This window comes from Podarcis tiliguerta, assembly GCF_965153285.1.
Source record: "Podarcis tiliguerta genome assembly, chromosome: 5".
Taxonomy (NCBI): domain Eukaryota; kingdom Metazoa; phylum Chordata; class Lepidosauria; order Squamata; family Lacertidae; genus Podarcis; species Podarcis tiliguerta.
In genome coordinates, this window is record NC_139538.1 from 45,236,288 (window position 1) to 45,257,335 (window position 21,048).

Below are 21,048 nucleotides of genomic sequence, written 5' to 3' on the forward strand. Positions count from 1 at the left end.
AGGAGAAGGGGACGACAGAGGATGAGATGGTTGGACAGTGTTCTCGAAGCTACCAGCATGAGTTTGACCAAACTGTGGGAGGCAGTGGAAGACAGGAGTGCCTGGAGTACTCTGGTCCATGGGGTCATGAAGAGTAATAATCAGGCATCCACACAACATGACCAGTCCAATGAAGTTGATGTTGCAGAATCATTGCTTTGACACTGGTGATCTTTGCTTCTTCCAGTACAATGGCATTAGTTTGTCTGTCTTCCCAGGTGATGACTGGCAATGACTCTTCAGGTATTAAATAGGTCCAAGATTGATGTTTCCCAGGAAAAGGGCAATTTGGTAGCCCCTTTGGGATGGATGGAAATTCTAACTCCTTTCTTATTGCTACAGCTTAGTCTCTCTTATTGCAGGTTTAGGCTCACTGTCCTGGCTAGCTTGACAGCTGTGCTTTCCAGGTCTGCTTGGTAGAAGGAGCCCTTTAGGCTGTGAATCTTCCAGGAGCAATAAAACATGCAAATGTATAAATAAAAAATGAAGTAGGATGAAACTCCTTCAAGGACTCTGGAATCTCCTTCCCTCTTCCTCACTAACCACCCTGCAGCCATTTTAAAATTAAAAACACACAAATAAGGAAAGGCAGAATATGATAATTTATTGGCTTGGTCTAATAGAAAATTGTTTAACATCACTCATAACTCATGGTCCTTCCCCTGCTGTGGCATAAGTCATGGTAATTGCTTTGTGTCCCAAAGGGCAGAGAAATATAAAGATCGGGGGGTAATAAGCCTTTTATCTTCCTTAACAGGACATGCATATTATCAGCACAAATGAGAATCAGGTGTTTGCGGCAGTTCAGGAATGGAACCAGAATGACACATACAACCTTTACATTTCTGACACCCGAGGGATCTACTTCACCCTAGCCTTGGAGAACGTCAAGAGCAACCGAGGACTAGAAGGGAATGTCGTCATTGACCTTTATGAGGTAGGCATCCAAAGCCATGTTGAAGCAACCTTGTCTCTTGCAAATATCATTTCATAGTAGGGCTGTGTGCTAATTATTGTTTTTTGTATTATTAAGGATTATTGTCTATTACTTAGCATGTTTGCAATGAAAATGAGCATTCAGAATTTTATCAGGAGAGCAATACAAATACTTTGAGGATATGCTTTATTTTGCTTAATTTATGACACTTCCACGCCACATTTCTTCCATTGTGAATGGTCCAGGAGTTGATCCAACTGTAATATCAATGTTCAATCTATTTTAGTTCATTTTTGTCCAACTAAACTCTTGGTTGAAAGTTCATCAAAATAGGAACACTATCCCTTAAATGATGCTAGACTGTCCATGTGCTCAGTACTGAGGAGTACCATGCAGGTCTTGAACTCAGCTCTCAAAAGTGTTAGGCTGAATTCTTCCTCAGCAGTGCTTTCTGACATATTTTTTTTTACTGTTGAAGCTTTGCAAGCGTATGGAGATGCCTCTATCTACAAGGGATGCCAGATTGCTGCTCCCAAGCTATGTGCATTCCACGAAAGTGAATTTAAGTTAATTAGTTTGGTATGGATGCAATGCGCACATCAGAAAATAGCCTGTGTCTTTAACCATCTTTCAGAAGAAATATTTGTGAATTGTTGGCAAACATGTAAGTCTGTGCTGGCACCCTGGGGGTGGGGGTGCTGCTTGTTTGTTTTTTATTGGCAGCTTTTGTTGCCTGTGAAGTCTCAAATGAAAAAGGAAGGCTAGTGAAATCTCATATGGCAGAAAATCTTCCTAGGTCTATCAGTAATGCTATGTTTTTTTCTGTGGATGCAGATTCATCTTCCAATTGTCACTATGTATTTGTCACTCTCTCTTCCTATGGGACAGGCCTGATAGCCTATCTGAGCATAAATATTCACTTGCAGCTTTTTTTACCCTTGCCATTTTGACTAATAATCAGATGAACATCCTGAATTTTCTTATAGTTTAGAAACAGATTGATTATTTATCTATTTTCAGCTAGCAAGCATGATTCTGCCGTTGCCTAAATACAATATAAATCTAGATATCTGTAGAATTCCATCAGGCAAGCCAACTTCAGCCCTAGTTTGAAGGCAACACTTCTCTTCAGTTTTCTTGGGGAACAGAGGGGGAGAAGCAAAGCTGGTCCATAAATCTACACATTTTTGAGCCTCCAGAGGAACTGATGTTGCACAATGCTATCATTCAGAAATATAACTGCCAGACAACATTTAAATCAAGATCAAGGCCATCTTTCAATTGAGTGCATTTCTTTCTTTCTTTTTGAATGAATACTAAGCAAAGTTACAATGAATAACCATAACAGTTTTCTTTGTCTGTCTCTATTTCTCTCAAGTGAAGCCTAAAAGAAAGTGCCATGCCCTTCATTAATACTTTTCTCCAGAAATTTAGCCTAGTCTTCATTTTAATATTATATTCCTAGAAATATATACAGTGGTACCTCTGGTTACGTACTTAATTCGTTCCGGAGGTCCATTCTTAACCTGAAACTGTTCTTAACCTGAAGCACCACTTTAGCTAATGGGGCCTCCTGCTGCTGCCGTGCCGCCACTGCACAATTTCTGTTCTCATCCTGAAGCAGAGTTCTTAACCCAAGGTACTATTTCTGGGTTGGTGGAGTCTGTAACCTGAAGCGTATGTAACCCGAGATACCACTGTACTTTATTTGCCTGCCTGTGTACGTGATATTTTCATAAGCCACCTTGTAAGTTTATACCCTGGAAGACTGCTGAATTATTCCTGGCTACTGTAATTATGATGTATCATGTTTGTTGGATTGTTTTAATGGCATATTCAGTCATTATTTTTTGTTTTCAAATTTTTACTTTGTATTGAATTCCTCTGTTCTGCATTGCTGCGGTATGGTTTTAATGAGAGCCAGCTCATAAATATTTTAAATAAAATAAAGTAATAAATAAGAAAATAATATCGGAAATAAATGTTCCATGTTGTGAGTACATGGATTAATTTCATTTAACAGGTTATCCTCAAGCAATTATGTAAACTTGATCCTAGACACTTGTTGAATTGTACTTACGGAACGGTGGTAAATCCTTGTACATATCCACTTGTGTGTATTCAAAGATGCACATTGTTGCAGATGGTAATTGCATAAATATTGGCTCTGGCCTTGGAACTGTTTGTGATCAGTTTCTCATGTCAGGGGCTGAGACCAAACAGTAGGTGCAGCAACATATGGGTGAGAATTGGGGCACAGTGCACTAACTTTGAAGGCAATTTGTCATGTTTTAATGTTTCATGTTTTATGGTAAGTACAGTCACAATTTCCCTTCCTGAGGAACAAGATATGCCTGATGTTTACTCTTCCTGAGTAGACCCCTCCTCTCAAGCAGAACGCAGGTTCTGATATCTAATAACCAGTTAAACACTCCTCTGCGGATCCTGTATCTTCCACCAAGTTCACCTCCATCATAGGAAATTAGGAATATAGGAAGCTGTATGCAAGGCAGATGTTCTGCTACTGAGCTGTTGGCCCAGTCTTAGCTCCAGGGTGGGGGAAGGAGAAGGGAAGAGTAAAGGGGAAGAAGCTGCATACAGCTGGGTTCTCTGGCACAAAGTGACTAGTGTGTTGGGCTGCCTGGTAGGTTTTCACAGATGTCCTGGGATATTCAAAGTCTCATCTTCATACAGCTGAGGAATTTCAAGAGAGGCAGAACAAGTTATAAGAAGACTGAGAACAATGCTTGCAAGGATGGGTTGCATATCCCTGAGTATTTAGAGTGTAAACAGTCATTTATTCAAAGGCAGGAAGATGTGAACCTCCCTGTGAATTAGGTTTACAGGAAGCTATAAGAATTAGGTTGCGTGGCAAGACCCTCAAGCCGAACCCCCATTAGGGTAAATAAATTCACACAGACACGGATATTTTGTTTGTTTAAGGTTTGGGGCAAAATTTTGGCCACAACTTTATTGATTACAGAAATGTGAGCGGTATTGGCTTAGGCACTGGCAAGACTATATCTGACTCCTGCCCCCTTTTCAGGAAGTCTGTAAGGGCAAACCACCCAAAGGGAAATTGCTTTGGGGGAACCCGCCTGCATCTCCCCTGGCCTAGCGTGGCCCTCACCCTCAAGCAGACTTTGGACAGGAGCCAGGCCCCGGCTTCCTTTAACGGAATACCCTTGATAATGGAGGGGCAGACGATGGCCGACCTCCCCTCCCCCATTCACCATAAGCCAATGCCTAACCACCAAACCTTACAAAGTTGTGACGATTGCTAAGAGGTAGGCAAAAACCAAGTGGCCCGTGCCAATTTGCCAAATGGAAAAAAATTCTACCCAATCGCCGACTCAAGACAGGCAACCAGCCAAAGTCCAAAGCAAGGCCAAAGGACACCTAAATTGAAGGGAGGGTGGACGGGTGTTTGGCAGCGCGAAGCAGGAGCCTGCACACGTCGTTCTGCCACTTTTATACTTTTCCCCACTATCACCCTTTAACATGATTGGGCAATGGCCCTGGGTGATTGTGGTGCCACCCTGGCATGAGGGCGATAGCTCTACCCATGCCAGGGTGGGGGGAACCAGGTTGAGAGCCTGCCTGCAACCAGGGCCATCTATTAAGATGATCCCATTTGTGCACACTCATTTATCAAGGAGTATTTGAGTGGGCATATCCTGGAAGTGTCATGCATTGCAGCCGGTGCCCAGTGTGGGATTTTAAAAAGGAAGTAGGATTCTTTGGTCAGGCTCAATTATGCCTACCTGAAAAGAAGTGAGATGGTATCTCATCCCATCCTATCTAATTTCAAGCCCTGATCGTAGCAGCAGGTGTACAAGTTTTTGGCTACACATGTGCCACATTATTGGTATGGAACAGAATGATGTATAGAAAAGTCTCTGGAAAGTTGGAAAGAATGGAAAGAGGTAATGCGAAACTGGTGGCAGATGTCGAATTGAGAGCAACTAAAAGGCCTCTGATGACAGAATGGGCAGCTGGGCCCTAGACTCAGGGACCATCTTTGCTAAAGGAAAAATGTTCCCTAGTGTTCAAGATACAGAAAAGGGTGGGGCTCCTGTCTTGCCTAAAGTAGCATGCAAAATGTTTGGGTGGTTAAGTTATATACCAGCCCTCCCTTCTATACAGGGGCATATTTTAGAAACAGAGCTGTGGAATAAGCAACAGCTATGAATATAAATAAAGAGGAACAGAGTGGGGCTGTTAAGTTCCTAATATGCAGAAAAAGGAAGAAGCAATAGTTTTAGGAGTTCTGCTGCCAAAGAGGAATTCCTCTGGAGATGAGATTAAAGTCTTCTTACTGGGTTCTTAAGAAGCAATTTGTTTTTTGATAGAAAATTTTGAGCTCACTTCCCATGTGGATTTCAAAAATAGGTCTCTGTCGTTACTTGGGCAGTGTCAGAAGCCTTTGTAAGAAACACTTTCTGTATTTGAAATTACACTCATTTTTTTTAAACCCTTTTTCTGAGATCCTTTCCCATTTTTCTGCTGGTACGGAGAGGCAGCTGATAAGTAATTCAGCAAGGTGATTGTGGTATAAATTATATTTCTCTGCTGTGGAACAAGTCAAGCTGGTGCAGACTTTCGGAAAAAGAATGCTAAAAGCGGACACATGGGTGGCCTCGCTCCCCTTCTCCTTTCACATCTCCCTTGGGGTGTTTCAACAGTAAATCTTAAGACATTTCACATTTCAAGAATACGTCCTCTGAATTTCAGGGAATTTTTTTAATCCCTGAAAATTTGGGGAATACAACCAAAAAGCAAAATGTTCTGCCACGAATTTGGAAGCGGATATTTTACACCACACTGGACATGTGCAGAAGCTTCTTGTATTGGCCTCTGATTTAATGATATTCTTGCAATGAACCAATGCAAGAAACTTTGATCCTTCCCTACATGGCCAGTAGCATCAAGAAAGTGCCCAGAAATTCTGGAACCCAAGAAACCCATTTTACCCTGACAGTTAAGCAATGGAAGCAGTAGATCCAAAATCTGGACTGGACTCAGAAGGTTCCATAAAGTTTGGGCTGTAAAATTTGAATCTGCCAGATCACTGCTGGACAACAATGGGTAGATCTGCCTACATCTAGGGGATTCACACTTTTATTTTTAATTGATATCTGTGTTAGAAGCTTTAGCAAGATAAGAAGATAAAATATTATCTCTGGCATAAATTGCAGGTCATTTTATATTACATCAAAACAATTCTTTTTCCATGTATCAGGAAACCTTTGCACCCCTATGGAACTTGAGTTTCCATAAATAGTTGATTGCCTAAGAGATACTCATTTTGTGTGCGCTTCCCATTTATTTGTGTTTTTTAAATTCATTTTGGTTATTCATCGCCTAACGCAATTGAGAGAAGCGGCAATTAGTTATGCCATCCATCTCCTTCTGTCAGTTCTCACTCCTCTTGCTCCCTCCTGCAAAAATCTTCCCCTCCTGCAGCCCATACCACCCACCTTTTAGTTAGGGCCAAAGCTATCCTAAGTCTCCTCTGGGAGATTCCTTTTTTTCCTCCCGCACACCAACCCCCTCAATCTGGCAGAACATAATTTTGCATACAGCACTTCTGAACTCGTTATTTGATTCATTTAAATCCCTGCAATAAGAGTGCGTTAGTCAAGCATTTCACTCTGAGAGGCTCCATGGGAGCTTCTTGCAAAGGACTTGTTAAGTCTGCCAATGCGTTCTGCAATGTGATGATACCAAGAGACACCTGAGATCCAGACTCATAGTAATAGACTAGCTTTCAAGGCTTGCTGTGAACTTCCCAGAGCATCTGACAGGCTACTATTGTTTGAAATAGGATGCTCAGCTAAATCTGATCATCATTCAAACTGCATGCTGTTCTTCTATAAAACCCACCAGAGAAAACTTTCCCATTGGCATCCCCTACATCTTCCAATTGACACCCCCAACATCAGGGATGTCCAACTCCCAAGAGACTGCAATCTACTCACAGGAGAGAGAAAAAACTGGCAGTGATCTTCCCCTTTTTGGGGGGGTTCAGGTCAAAGTTGTTGAGCTTGTTTTAGAGGGGAAAGCCCCATTATTAAACTACAGTAAATTAGAGTTATTGGACAAGGGGAAAGGGGATTAGTCGATCACCAAAAGATCACTAAGGAAACAATCTGCCTCACAGTGAAAACTCCGTCTTCTGTTCCAGCACTCATGAGAAAATGGAGGGCGGGGCGAGGTGGCAGGGCCAGATGCTCTTAGGCAAAAGCAAAGGAAGAGGAGGCCGCGATCAACAGCGATTGACCGGAACCTACCAGGGATTGACCAGTCGATCCCGATTGAATTGGTGGATATCCCTGCCCTACATCTTTACTTGTGGAATCTCATTTTCCTCTTCTCCAACTTGAGCCGCCAAAGAGAGCTTCCATTCCACTTTACCTGTGCCAAGGGCCATTTACTCATACGCTCTCCAAAATGATCTGAAATCATTCCTGTTGGTGCAGTGGCAGTGGCAGTTTGGTTTGGTTTTTCTGGGGATTGGATCAATACCATGAGGGCCAAGAATGAGTTAAGACAGAATGGACAATCTGCTTAAAGTACTGGCTCATTATCATGCCACAAAGAAATTATTTAAATTTGTTTGCTAGCTCCTTCTGACTCTGCTGTACACTACTGACTGTGCCTTGTTCTTGCCTAGTCGCCCGATGTGGTTTTTCATCTCTCATAATTTTTCCTAGGTAGCAGGGATCAAAGGCATATTCCTGGCTAACAAGAAAGTGGAGGACCAAATTAAGACTTTCATCACCTACAACAAAGGGAGAGATTGGCGTTTGCTGCAGGCTCCAGATTCAGATCTGAGAGGAGACCCCATACACTGTCTGCTGGTCAGTGAAGGAAATTTTCCAAGTAGTAATTAGTGGGCCCATCACAATGGGCATTCTCTAAATCCCAGACAGAAAAGGAACTCATTGAAATCCATGGGATGCCTCCATAGGATCCAGCCCTGCATAGTTAGTCCCCCAATTTGCATCAATTATTTCCTCCTCCTGCCACTTTTTGGCTGATAATTAAGTGAATAACTTATCAACATCTGGTTTCACAGTCTTTTCAAGCCAGAAGGGATCATTATGAAAATTTAAATGAAAGCTATGGAATTGTCCCAGACTTTGAAATGTTCTACAAAGAGATAGCTTGGCATCAATAATATTGATTTACATGGGATCTTTCCCACATTTCAGAAGATCTACAGTGGCTTTCAATACATTTAAATACGACAACATTTAAATGTTTAAGTTATAAGTAAAATAATAGCAATAACCACTCAAAATCAGACTAGAACTAATTGAACCATTCCAAGTGTAATCTAAAGGGCTTGAATAACTTAACTCCACCTGTTATCCCATTTGAAAAGCTGAAAGATGTTCAGACTTGGAGTTCAGCAAATTTCCAGAAAAAATGAGATTTCATGGTTTCAACAATGACAGAATGTCTTTTCTTTGGTGTTTTTGATGCTCTTTCTGTTTTCTGTATTTCTATTATTAGGCCTTAGCAGTGGAACCATTTAAATCTTAGTGTATATTTATTATACAACAATAAATAGTATATAATAAATATACACAATGGGCAGGCTTTCCCTGTGCTTGTGGAACAACCTCACCTCTGAGGTGCATTTCACTATGGCATTGATATCCTTTCATTGTCAGGTGAAGACTCACCTGTTTACCTAAGGCCTATTGGGAGGGGTGAACTGTATTGCGCTTTTGAATTTCTGGCATTGATGCTTTCAGTTGTAGCAACTTTTTAAAAATCTTGTTTTACATTACACAACCCTCTGGTTACATAAACTTTGGGTATGCGCGAGCAGCAAACCCAGAAGTATTTGACCGGGTTTCACTGCATGCACATGTGCAGAAGCAGTCCTCAGGTTGCGGAAGCCTTGGGATCCGACCGGACCTCCGGAACGGATCCCATCCACAACCAGAGGTACCACTGGATTTTAATATTTTTGCTTAACTTTTTGAACTACTTCTGCCCTGGGACTTTTGAATGAAGGGCAAATAATCAATAAATGAATGGTTAATTTGAGATTTTTTTATTTGCCTTTTTAAGATTTGTATGATTGTTATGCCTTGTGTTGCATAAACCTATTCTTATGTAGGTTTGAACCATTTTCAGCATGGTCTACCTGGGAAAATGACATACAAGTAAATTAATGGTTGTGATGATGATACCTGTTGATTGTGGAGAATAATCTCTTAGTAGTGAGAGTCAAGATGAAGAGGCAGCAGCCCCTTTTGAATTTTTGGACTATGGGTTTACTTCAAATAGCCATGTGCCATATCCATACCATACATTCAAGGCACTATTCTACCCCATGAGCTGTCATGGCTTTCCCCCCCAAAACCTGGGAATTCTTTTAGTTTGTTTAAGGGGCTGAAAATGAGACCCCTATTCCCCTCACAGAGCTACAATTCCCAGAGTTACCTGGGAAGAAGCACTGACTATTAAATCAATTTGAGGATGTTTACTGAAGTAATATAACGGTGCTTTAAATGTATGGTGCGGGTGTTGCGATGGAGCATTCTAATGAAACTTTTGTTTCACAGAACTCAGATTCTCAAAATAATAAGCTATTTGGAGAAAGGAACTTCATAGCTTTAACAGCCTGGTCCAGGAAAGCGCAATCCATGTGCAGGCATGAAATGTCCCATGCAGACTGCTACTCTGGATTGTGTTCATATGCAGCTTGCTGCATGGGGAAGGCGGGGGGGGGGGGGGCCAACATGCAGTGCTACTGATCAAATGCTGAGCTTTGAGAACTCTGTGCCTAGGGACTAATTCCAGCTGCCTCTTCCTCATTAAACAGGTAATCTGTCATGCCACATTTGTCTGTGAGGATGTCTGTGAGGATGCCGGAAGAAGTGCTTGAGTACAGCAGTGTATCTGGCAAACATTGCTTTTTGTAATAATTCATTGAAACCAAGAACAATTAATAGAAATGGAAATTTAGAATGAAAATGGACCCCAGTCCCTTTCATCAGTCTCTTTGCACAGTCTCAGAAAACAGAAGAAAAGATGAATGTAATACCAGGTGGCTGGCTTAGCCCATGTATTCAGTTTTTCTTTACCAACAAGTATCTTTCTTCTTTCTCAATCCTTCCAGCCCTTCTGTTCCTTGCATTTGCATCTGCAAATCTCAGAAAACCCCTATACTTCAGGCAGCATCTCGAGCAAAGAGACGGTTCCTGGACTTCTGGTTGCTACAGGTAAAGGAATTGACTGGACTCTGTTGCTCTTATTCTTTTCAAGCACAGAGCTGCTGTTAACATTAGGGGGCAGCTCTGCCATTAGTCAAGTGCTTCATGAGGAATGTGCTCCCTGGATTCTGCGGGGCATGCACTGCAATGAAAAAAATAATCTAGATTTTGTCCCTAATCAACAGAGCTAGAACCTGGCATTTGTAGGCATATATCTTATTCATCCAAGTAGACATTTTGGTTGACTGGGCAATCATCTATGGTTTCGTGTGGGTAGATTAAAAGCCAGTGTGCTGTCATGGTCATAGCACTGTTTCACTGTCCTGTTTATCCTGTAATAGACATACATGATTTAACATATAATGCATGTAAATGTTCCTGTCTATATGATCATGTATGTGCTGTTGCTGTTACATTTATACCCCACCTTTCCTCCAAGGAGTTCAAAGTGGTATACATGGCTCTCCCTCTTTCCATATTATTTTCACAACAAGCCTGTGAGGTAGACCGAAAGTTGGTGACTTGAATCCTGGGGATTTGAACCTTGGCCTCCCAAGTCCTATTCCAACATCTTAACTACTACACCACACTGCTTGATTTGTGGTGTGCAAAACAGGCTGTCGGGGATCTGCTTGCAGGGAAGGGGGGAGAGACAGGAATGTACAGAGAGCCTCCTCCTTATTGAGCAGCTGCACTTCGTCGGAGTCTGGGGAGGGGGAGCTTTCAGGAGACACGGAAGACAAGAGAAAGGGGAGCCAAAACACTGCTACCAGGGAAAGTAAGGTGCAGCTTCCATTGCATAGCTTTCCACGTAAGGAAAAAAGGTGGAGAGATGGTTTTCCCGGGTTTCTATGCTGGAGGGAAAATAGGAAGAAGGCACTTCCGGATTCTTCTAGCGATTGAGGCAAACATGGTTTTGAAACTTCTGCACTGTACATAAGTTTTGCACTCAATAAAACCTGAAAAGACAGGCTGTTATCTTAGTGAGCAACCACACTCCCACCTCACACAGGCTTTACAGGTGCACAACAGTCACATCCTACTATGATGTCTGCCAACCAATAATTCCATTATAACTGGTTACTACAGTGTAGATGGTCCATAATTGACTGATGCTGGAAAGAACAATGTGGCCCCACCACCTGACTTCTCTAAGAAATAACTATTAAAATGCATTAGGTACAAAAGAAATCAAATATGCAAAATGACATCACATTTCAAGCCAAGGAAACCTCAGATCTTTCCACTTGTGATTTTTTTTGGAGATTCATCTTCCATGTTAAGTTATAATTACATTGAATTTGTGTCAACACAGCTGACTGTTGTGGCTACTGTGTGGGCACTGTCGCCATCATTTTTCTCTCCCTCTGCCTTGCCATCTCTCCATTTTTCTTCCCTGGGTGGGCTTTCATGCCATCACTGTGCTGTTCCTCTGTCAGAGTCAATTGCCTGTGAAATAGCATTGATCCATGCTGCTGTGCTTCACAGTAACCCTTACACCCAATCCAACACAGTTATTTGCTGCCAGTTTGGCCTCCTGGCCTGTAAGCCTGGCTGCCTTCAACAGCTCACTAAAGCTCAGCCTCATATTAAAACACGGAGGTAGAATCCAGTAAGAGATGGGTATCACCAGGAGAAAGCACAAATCATTGAAAATGCCTTTGAACAAACATGTATAGTGTATATTTGCATATTGAAATGGGATGAAAACCCAATGCCATTTAGCTCCTGTCTAAATTGCCATGGTGGCTCCAAACATCACTCAGCCTTGCTTTCTTTATGACTGTGAAGTTGCAGAATGTGGTCACAAAGTATTGCCACAAATAGATCTTTAGCTGGTAGGCAGTGACACAGTTCCTTTGAAGCAATGCCATTTTATGCCCTGCTGAATCTATAGTTGGTTGCTCTTACCCTTAGGCAACGGTTCATTCAAGCGTCTCACAGTGGCTGTTGGCTGTTGGGACAATGTGCCTTGCATGGCAGGCTGCCTTGGAGTGACTGGCAGCAACTTTGTATGTGGGCTTAATACTCTTGGGGGCATTTCTGCGCATTATACCTTTCACAAAGATGCTGCCAAAGAATTAGTTGTGGTGGGTATGCCTGGCAGCGGCTTAAGGGCTGCTGCTCATAATTCATGGATTGTTTTCCCCATCAAAAAAGAAATTGAGAACACTTTGCCACTAGTGCATTGATGTCCTCTGCTTGCTGGTGAAACCTGTCTTTAGCGGATCTCAGGATCCTAATGACAGCTTCTTATAATGTTAAATGCCAGCAGTGCCCAGACCCTGGTAATTAATTGTGACAGCCATCACAGCCCTTTTATGTCTGCATCTGCCTGCTCACAGTAGGCTACCTCATCAAGATGGCCATAGTCATCCAGTCTTGTGTAGAGTTCCCACAATGCTTAGCTCAGTGGGAGCTGTCCAAGGTAACAAAAAAGCTTGCTGAATGGTTGTCACTGTAGATAGCTTGTTTGTGTAACATAGGGTGTGTTCTGTAATTTCAAAACCTGCCAGCAAGTTGGCATATTCCTGATCACAGAATCTTGTTGTGACTTCTCTGGCTGCTGGCTGATTACACGACCCATGTTTGGGCTCAAGGTAGACAATAACCTTGGGCTAGGCAGGAAAGCAGTAGGTAGTCAGGCAGGAAACAGGTTGAGGGGCAGTAGGCTGGTGACCTACAAATGGCAGCAGTGGATCGGGGAACTTTATTTCAGCCAGTGCCATCCTGGCCTTGTGCTGCTTACTGACTTCTCAGGCCAGGAGGTTATGGACTGTGTTGTGGATGTGCTAGCTGTAGATCCTTCCTTATATCAGCAGCCCAGCACAAGGAGAGAGACGTTCTAAATTCAAGCCCTCTTGCATATGACATGACTAGACTTGACTGCTCAATTTTCAGGAGATCCTCTCAAATATTTCCTTGAAATTGAGAGATCTAGAAACCTGTAGCAGTGAAATATTGAGCCATCAAATATTCACATAGATTAGCTTCTATTTCTAGGAATTAGAAAGAAAGTATAATGGTATCCCTTTAAGTGAACAGCTGCAGGGAGAGCTGGCCGCTGTTATTTTACTGAGAAATCGCTATATATAAATGAAACCTAGAATGAAGGAACTTCAGACAGCTCTTATCCACTATCATTTTTACCTATTAATGCATCTATAATTTTCTCTCTAAATAATAGCATGTTACATAGAGTTAAGGCATGTTTTAAATTTGCTGTGGGCTCTACAATTGAACGAACTGCTAACTGACTGCAATGACCGCTCTCAAAATAAGTCATGAATGGAGCTAGAGGGAGTGGGTGAGAAGGGAGGAAAAGGGAACCCACTTATACTATGGTGGTGAGCAGAAAATAGGAAATAGGAAGCTGTTGGTTGCAATGAGTGTTGCTTTATGTCAGGGGTTTCCCAGTTTTCTACTCCCAAGGTCCACTTGAGAAGACCACCAGTCACCCGATGGCAGAAGATGGGGCTGGAGTCAGGTACAAAATGCGATGGAGATAGGATGCTTGAAGATATTATAGCTCTAGCCCAGTGATGGCCAAACTTGGCCCTCAGCTGTTTTGGGACTACAACTCCCATCATCCCTAGCTAACAAGACTGGTGGTCAGGGATGATGGGAATTGTAGTTCCAAAACAGATGGAGGGCCAAGTTTAGCCATCACAGCTCTAGCTGCTCACTCCACCTCTTTTGCTTCTGCCTCCCTCTCCTCCATCACTTCTCCTGGAAGAAAAGCAAGAGAGGAGATGACACACAGAAGAGGCTGCTGGGAGGCAGCTGGAGAAAGTGCGACCAACATAAACCAAAACAGTGGGCCCACAGTTTGAGAAACACTATGCAAATAAAAACTTTTTCTATGAAAGAGTTACTTTTCCTTATCTGGTGTTATCAAGAGACCATGGCTGCTGCCCAGGAGGACTCTCCTGTGTGAGTGTCTGAAGGCCCTGCTCCTTCCTGCCACTCACCATCTGGCCCGGGGCGGGGCCTGAAGCCTCATAAGGACTGCTGCGCTCTGCTGCCCAGGAGGATTCTCCTGTGTGGGTGTCTGAGGGCCCTGCTCCTTCCTGCCACTCACCACCTGGCCCGGGGCGGGGCCTGAAGCCTCACAGGGACTGCTGCGCTCTGCTGCCCAGGAGGACTCTCCTGTGTGAGTGTCTGAAGGCCCTGCTCCTTCCTGCCACTCACCATCTGGCCCGGGGCGGGGCCTGAAGCCTCACAAGGACTGCTGCTGCGCTCTGCTGCCCAGGAGGATTCTCCTGTGTGAGTGTCTGAGGGCCCTGCTCCTTCCTGCCACTTACCATCTGGCCCGGGGCGGGGCCTGAAGCCTCATAAGGACTGCTGCTGCGCTCTGCTGCCCAGGAGGATTCTCCTGTGTGAGTGTCTGAAGGCCCTGCTCCTTCCTGCCACTTACCATCTGGCCCGGGGCGGGGCCTGAAGCCTCACAAGGACTGCTGTGCTCTGCTGCCCAGGAGGATTCTCCTGTGTGGGTGTCTGAGGGCCCTGCTCCTTCCTGCCACTCACCACCTGGCCCGGGGCGGGGCCTGAAGCCTCACAGGGACTGCTGCACTCTGCTGCCCAGGAGGACTCTCCTGTGTGAGTGTCTGAAGGCCCTGCTCCTTCCTGCCACTCACCATCTGGCCCGGGGCGGGGCCTGAAGCCTCACAAGGACTGCTGCTGCGCTCTGCTGCCCAGGAGGATTCTCCTGTGTGAGTGTCTGAAGGCCCTGCTCCTTCCTGCCACTTACCATCTGGCCCGGGGCGGGGCCTGAAGCCTCACAAGGACTGCTGTGCTCTGCTGCCCAGGAGGATTCTCCTGTGTGGGTGTCTGAGGGCCCTGCTCCTTCCTGCCACTCACCACCTGGCCCGGGGCGGGGCCTGAAGCCTCACAGGGACTGCTGCGCTCTGCTGCCCAGGAGGACTCTCCTGTGTGAGTGTCTGAAGGCCCTGCTCCTTCCTGCCACTCACCATCTGGCCCGGGGCGGGGCCTGAAGCCTCACAAGGACTGCTGCTGCGCTCTGCTGCCCAGGAGGATTCTCCTGTGTGGGTGTCTGAAGGCCCTGCTCCTTCCTGCCACTTACCATCTGGCCCGGGGCGGGGCCTGAAGCCTCACAAGGACTGCTGCTGCGCTCTGCTGCCCAGGAGGACTCTTCTGCGTGAGTGTCTGAGGGCCCTGCTCCTTCCTGCCACTCACCATCTGGCCCGGGGCAGGGCCTGAAGCCTCACAAGGACTGCTGCTGCGCTCTGCTGCCCAGGAGGATTCTCCTGTGTGAGTGTCTGAGGGCCCTGCTCCTTCCTGCCACTCACCATCTGGCCCGGGGCGGGGCCTGACAGGCCTCACAGGGACGATTGCTGTCACTGCTGCTGCGGCCCAGGGGGTTCCAGAGTGGCGCAGAGCTTTTTTAAAAATGTTTTAAATTTTTCCTTGTCCTTTTTATTTAATTTTTTTTGTATATGCGGGGACGTGGATGGGGGTGGGATGGATGTTTAGTTGGGAATTTGTTTGTTTTTAACGGATTTGTAATTTTTATAGTTTTTTATTTGTATTGTTTTTTGTTTTCTGGGGTCTTTTGTTTTTGTATTTATTGTTTTAAGGTCTTATTTTGTTCTTAAGGGGAGGGGTCAGGGCTGCCGGGGAGTGGGTCCCAGCCAACAAAATGGCTGGGGCATGTTCCACAGAGGGGGATGCGCTGGGACAACCGATCTCAGTGATCACGGGTAGGAGGAGGAGTTACGCTAAGACCAGACCTTGTCATTACAGAGGAGGCAGGTTTAGTCGTTGTCTGAGGACTATCCCTGCCTCCGGGTCTGGTCCTGACCGGACGGATACTAGAATCAGCAAGGGATACCCACATGACCTGAAGGTGCTGCTGTGCAATGCCAGGTCAATGATTCATAAAACCACTGCAATCCATGACTTGATCATGGATGGAGGATTTGACCTGGCATGTGTAACAGAGACTTGGTTGGATGAAGCAGATGGGCCTGTTCTTGCCGCTGCTTGTCCACCAGGTTTCTCTTACGCACAGCAACCCAGGCCTTGTGGGCGGGGAGGGGGGGTTGCAGTGATTTTTAGGAAGTCATTAGCTTGCACCAGGCGTCCTATTGGGAAGACCCAGTTTTCTGAGTGCATGTTCTGGAAGTTGGGCAATAGGGGCTGTACAGGATTCCTTCTGGTGTACCGACCTCCCCGCTGCACCAAGGATTCCCTGCCCGAGCTGCTTCAGGTCGTGGCGGATGTCCTCCTGGAGACACCTAGTTTGGTTGTCCTAGGGGATTTTAATATCCATGCCGACACGACCTTACAAGGGGCCGCTCGGGACTTCGTGGAAAGCATGGCCTCCATGGGGCTGTCCCTGAATAAGTTTGGCCCAACCCATAGCCGCGGACATGCCTTGGACCTGGTGTTTACCTCAATGGATGTTGGTGATCTGACACTAAGTAAAAGCGAAACAAAAGAAGTGCCATGGTCAGATCACTTCCTGGTGCAACTTGACTTCTCCGCGACCCTTCCCCTCTGCAGGGAGGTGGGACCGATTCGGATGGTCCGCCCCCGCCACTTAATGGATCCAAATGGTTTCCAGAGAGTGGTAGGGGATGCTTTATCCCATGTTGATGGCCTTTCAGTTGATTCCCTGGTGGCCCGCTGGAATGTGGAGTTAACCAGGGCTATTGACTGTTTGGCTCCGAAGCGCCCTCTCCGATTGCATGGAGCCCGGACAGCCCCGTGGTTTTCCACGGATCTGAGGGCAATGAAACAATTGTTGAGACGGCTAGAGCGCCGGTGGCGGAGGACCCATTCTGAAGCTGACCGGACACAGGTTAGAGCTCAATGTCGAGCCTACCAAGTGGCAGTAGCAACGGCGAAGAAGACTTTCTTCACCGCCTCTATTGCATCTGCAGAAAACAGCAGCAGGAGACTTTTTCAGGTGGTCCGCAATCTAGCGGAACCACCTGCTACATCGGGGCCCAGTACGGGCCACATGATCTCCTGCAATGATTTTGCAAAGTTTTTTGCAGATAAAGTCGCTCAGATTCGGGACGAGGTCGATGCCACCGTGGGAGCAGGGCCGGGGCGGGAGAGTGCTAGAGTCCTGTCTAGTCAAATTGCGTGGGATCAATTCCAATCTGTTACCTCCGAGGATGTGGACAGGCTGCTTGGACGAGTGAAACCAACCACCTGTCTCCTTGATCCTTGCCCATCCTGGCTTATAAAAGCTAGCTGGGAAGGGCTGGGCGATGGGCTTCGTGGGGTGGTGAATGCTTCCCTCCGTGAGGGAGTCTTCCCAGACCCGCTGAAAGAGGCGGTTATTAAACCGCTTCTTACAAAACCATCTTTAGATGCGGCCACGATGGCCAACTATCGCCCAGTCTCAAATCTTCCATTCTTGGGCAAGGTGATTGAGCGAGTGGTGGCTGAACAACTCCAGGCACGCCTGGAAGAAGCGGACCATTTGGATCCCTTCCAGTCGGGATTCAGGCCTCATCACGGGACTGAAACTGCCTTGGTCGCACTGGTTGATGATCTCCGGCGGGCTAGGGACAAAGGTGAGAGCTGTTTCCTAGTTCTGCTGGATCTCTCAGCGGCGTTTGATACCATCGACCATAACATCCTTCTGGACCGTCTTGAGGGGCTGGGAGCTGGGGGTACTGTCATACAGTGGTTCCGCTCCTTCCTCCTGGGCCGTGTTCAGAAAGTTGTGGTGGGGGATGAGTGTTCAGACCCCTGGGCTCTCACTTGTGGGGTGCCTCAGGGTTCTGTCCTCTCCCCCATGCTTTTTAACATCTATATGCAGCCGCTGGGAGAGATCATCAGGAGGTTTGGGCTGGGTGTTCATCAGTATGCGGATGATACCCAGCTCTACCTCTCTTTCAAATCAGAACCAGTGAAGGCGGTGACGGTCCTGTGTGAGTGTCTGGAGGCGGTTGGAGGATGGATGGCGGCAAACAGATTGAGATTGAATCCTGACAAGACAGAAGTACTGTTTCTGGGGGACAGGAGGCGGGCAGATGTGGAGGATTTCCTGGTCCTGAATGGGGTAACTGTGCCCCTGAAGGACCAGGTGCGCAGCCTGGGAGTAATTTTGGACTCACAGCTGTCCATGGAGGCACAGGTTAAATCCGTGTCCAGGGCAGCTGTGTACCAGCTCCATCTGGTACGTAGGCTGAGACCCTATCTGCCCGCGGACTGCCTTGCCAGAGTGGTGCATGCTCTGGTTATCTCCCGCTTGGACTACTGCAATGCGCTCTACGTGGGGCTACCTTTGAAGGTGACCCGGAAACTACAACTAATCCAGAATGCAGCGGCCAGACTGGTGACTGGGAGCAGCCGCCGAGACCATATAACACCGGTCTTGAAAGACCTACATTGGCTCCCAGTACGTTTCCGAGCACAATTCAAAGTGTTGGTGCTGACCTTTAAAGCCCTAAACGGCCTCGGTCCAGTATACCTGAAGGAGCGTCTCCACCCCCATCGCTCTACCCGGACACTGAGGTCTAGCACCGAGGGCCTTCTGGCGGTTCCCTCACTGCGAGAAGCCAAGTTACAGGGAACCAGGCAGAGGGCCTTCTCGGTAGTGGCGCCCTCCCTGTGGAACGCCCTCCCACCAGATGTCAAAGAGAACAACAACTACCAGACTTTTAGAAGACATCTGAAGGCAGCCCTGTTTAGGGAAGCTTTTAATGTTTGATGTATCACAGTATTTTAATATTCTTTTGGAAGCCGCCCAGAGTGGCTGGGGAAACCCAGCCAGATGGGCGGGGTATAAATAATAAATTATTATTATTATTATTATTATTATTCCTTTCATTCTGTCTCTAAAACCATTCTGCCTCCTAGCAATATAGGAAGCTGCCTTATGCATGTAGCTCAGCCTTGTCCACACAGACTGACAGTGTCTTTTGTGGTTGCAGACAAGGAACATTCCTGGGCTGACCTGGAGATGCCAGGAGGTGAACCTGGCGACTTCTGCATTCAGAGCAGTTGCTCTACCATTGCTTTATGGCCCTTTCCTTAAGTTTTATTTATATAACAACAATATATTGTTGTTTATACAGTCTTTGATTCAGAACTTTTGTGTGAGTGATGCATACTGTGGACACTTCAGTCTGTGCAACCTGTATGCACACAGGTGCTCTAGAACTGGAGGGCTTTGCAAGAGAAGGGTCCATAAAAACCATCACAGGAAGAAGGAAAAGAGTCAGCTAGACTGTCCGTCTCTGACCTTCAGTTGCCGTGACACAGAATAACAGTGGCATGGTTGGTTTTGCACACAGGAAGATTCTATGGGCTGTATACACACCTGGACTTGAAAGCCTCCTTGAACCTTGTTTGAGCCTCACTGTCTTGTTTTCCACATGCTCAAGCAAGAAGATGCCACATGCCCACGCTCACAGAGGGTGCCCAGCACCGACATGATCATATGCAGAACAATGCATTCCTGTATCTCTGGCAATGACAGGACAACCTTTCATGTGGCACTTTGTATTAATCGCAACCCTTAAGCCTCAGGTTTTATTTTCAGCAACATAAGTGCCATTACAAGTTGGCAAGCTGCATCCTCCGCTCACTGATAGGAATGTGTCAAGCTGCATCTGGGCTTTAATTCTTCATTTTCAAACATTAAATGTCAGGAGCTCAATTAACATTTTCATTAGTGTATATTTATTGTGCTCCTATTGAGGCTACACAGAAGTTTGGGACTGACTCTTCCTTTCCTGTTATCTTTAAAGTAAAAACAAAACAAAACAAGGAGCTTACCTTCCTTTTTATTAGGATGAACTTCTTCATGTCTGCTTTAAAAGTTAGCCACCCTGCAGGGTATGGAATGTTAGGAAATAAAGACAAGGTGTCAGTTATTTCACCTGAAAGTCATTGTGTATCGTAGAGCTTTTAAACCCAGTTGTTGGATGTAGGCTTTGAGAAAAACCTGAGTATTCTGTGCTCCACATGCAGACAAACAGGTTGCATTCCATCGTGGGAGACATGCAGGATGAGGCAAGAAGGGGTGGGAGTCCTTGCACTAGCTTCCGGGTTAGCTGAATCTAGCCCTGAATTTTATATCGGATTTACTAAACTCACTTCAACAAAGGATCAAGGAGAGGTCTGACATCTCTTGAGTTGAAGTTCTGAGTGGTTCTTTTGAGTACTCCTGGAATGATCTGCCAAGCTGCAGCAGACACAGAAGTAGCACTCCACCAAATGCAAAACAGTTCCAGGGAAGGGATATGTAGTTGTGGAATTTTAACACAAAATCAGGATGTGGCATGCAACAGCTGAGAAAGGAAATTGGGGTCTGAATTTCAACATTGCTGTTAGGTCTGTTATGTTAGTAAATTCCCAGGGAAAAGGAGGCAGCCTATGTTGTGCCTGGGTGTTATGTGGCTCATAGATAGTTTTGTTGAGCGAGTGCAGAGATGGGGAACTGCCCCGAAGGAGCAGGATTACAGCCAGTGCCTCTCATATCCTCCCTGCCCATTTTAATGCCGTGTCTGTTTTGTATTAGTTACTCCTCCGGCTCAGGGTTAGGGAACCTGTGACTCAATCTGCATTCCCAATTGTCAGGGATGGTGACAGCTGTAGTCCACAAGGTCTGCTGAGCCACAGTTCCCCATTTGTTACCTAAGACATGGAAAAATTCAGTGCAGAATCAGATATGCCACGAAGGGATATGGTAAACTTTGCTTCAGTTGAGTTAGGAGGGATTCTATTGGTTGTATTTGCTTCTTATTACCTTCTGAGTTTGTTTAAAAATATAAAGAGGCACTGCCTGGATAGCTCAGCTGGTTTGAGTGTGGTGCTGATAATGCAAAGGTTGCAGATTTGATCCCTGTA

At 45.7% G+C, this 21,048-nt stretch overlaps 1 protein-coding gene and 1 long non-coding RNA gene across 2 annotated transcripts in view; one reads left to right on the plus strand and one right to left on the minus strand.

The window, feature by feature from the left end:
• SORCS3 (sortilin related VPS10 domain containing receptor 3) overlaps positions 1–21,048 on the plus strand; it is a 405,333-nt gene that overhangs the window by 306,125 nt on the left and 78,160 nt on the right. Inside the window, exons 9-11 of the mRNA XM_083441626.1 lie at positions 797–976; positions 7,693–7,839; positions 10,119–10,221. Coding sequence (XP_083297752.1) covers positions 797–976; positions 7,693–7,839; positions 10,119–10,221 — 430 coding nt within the window. The remainder of the gene's footprint in view (positions 1–796; positions 977–7,692; positions 7,840–10,118; positions 10,222–21,048) is intronic.
• Positions 14,162–15,200, minus strand: LOC310678211. Its single transcript, XR_014511696.1, has 3 exons — positions 15,076–15,200; positions 14,743–14,828; positions 14,162–14,382 (listed from the first exon to the last, which is right to left on the minus strand). It is a non-coding gene; the product is annotated as an uncharacterized lncRNA (long non-coding RNA).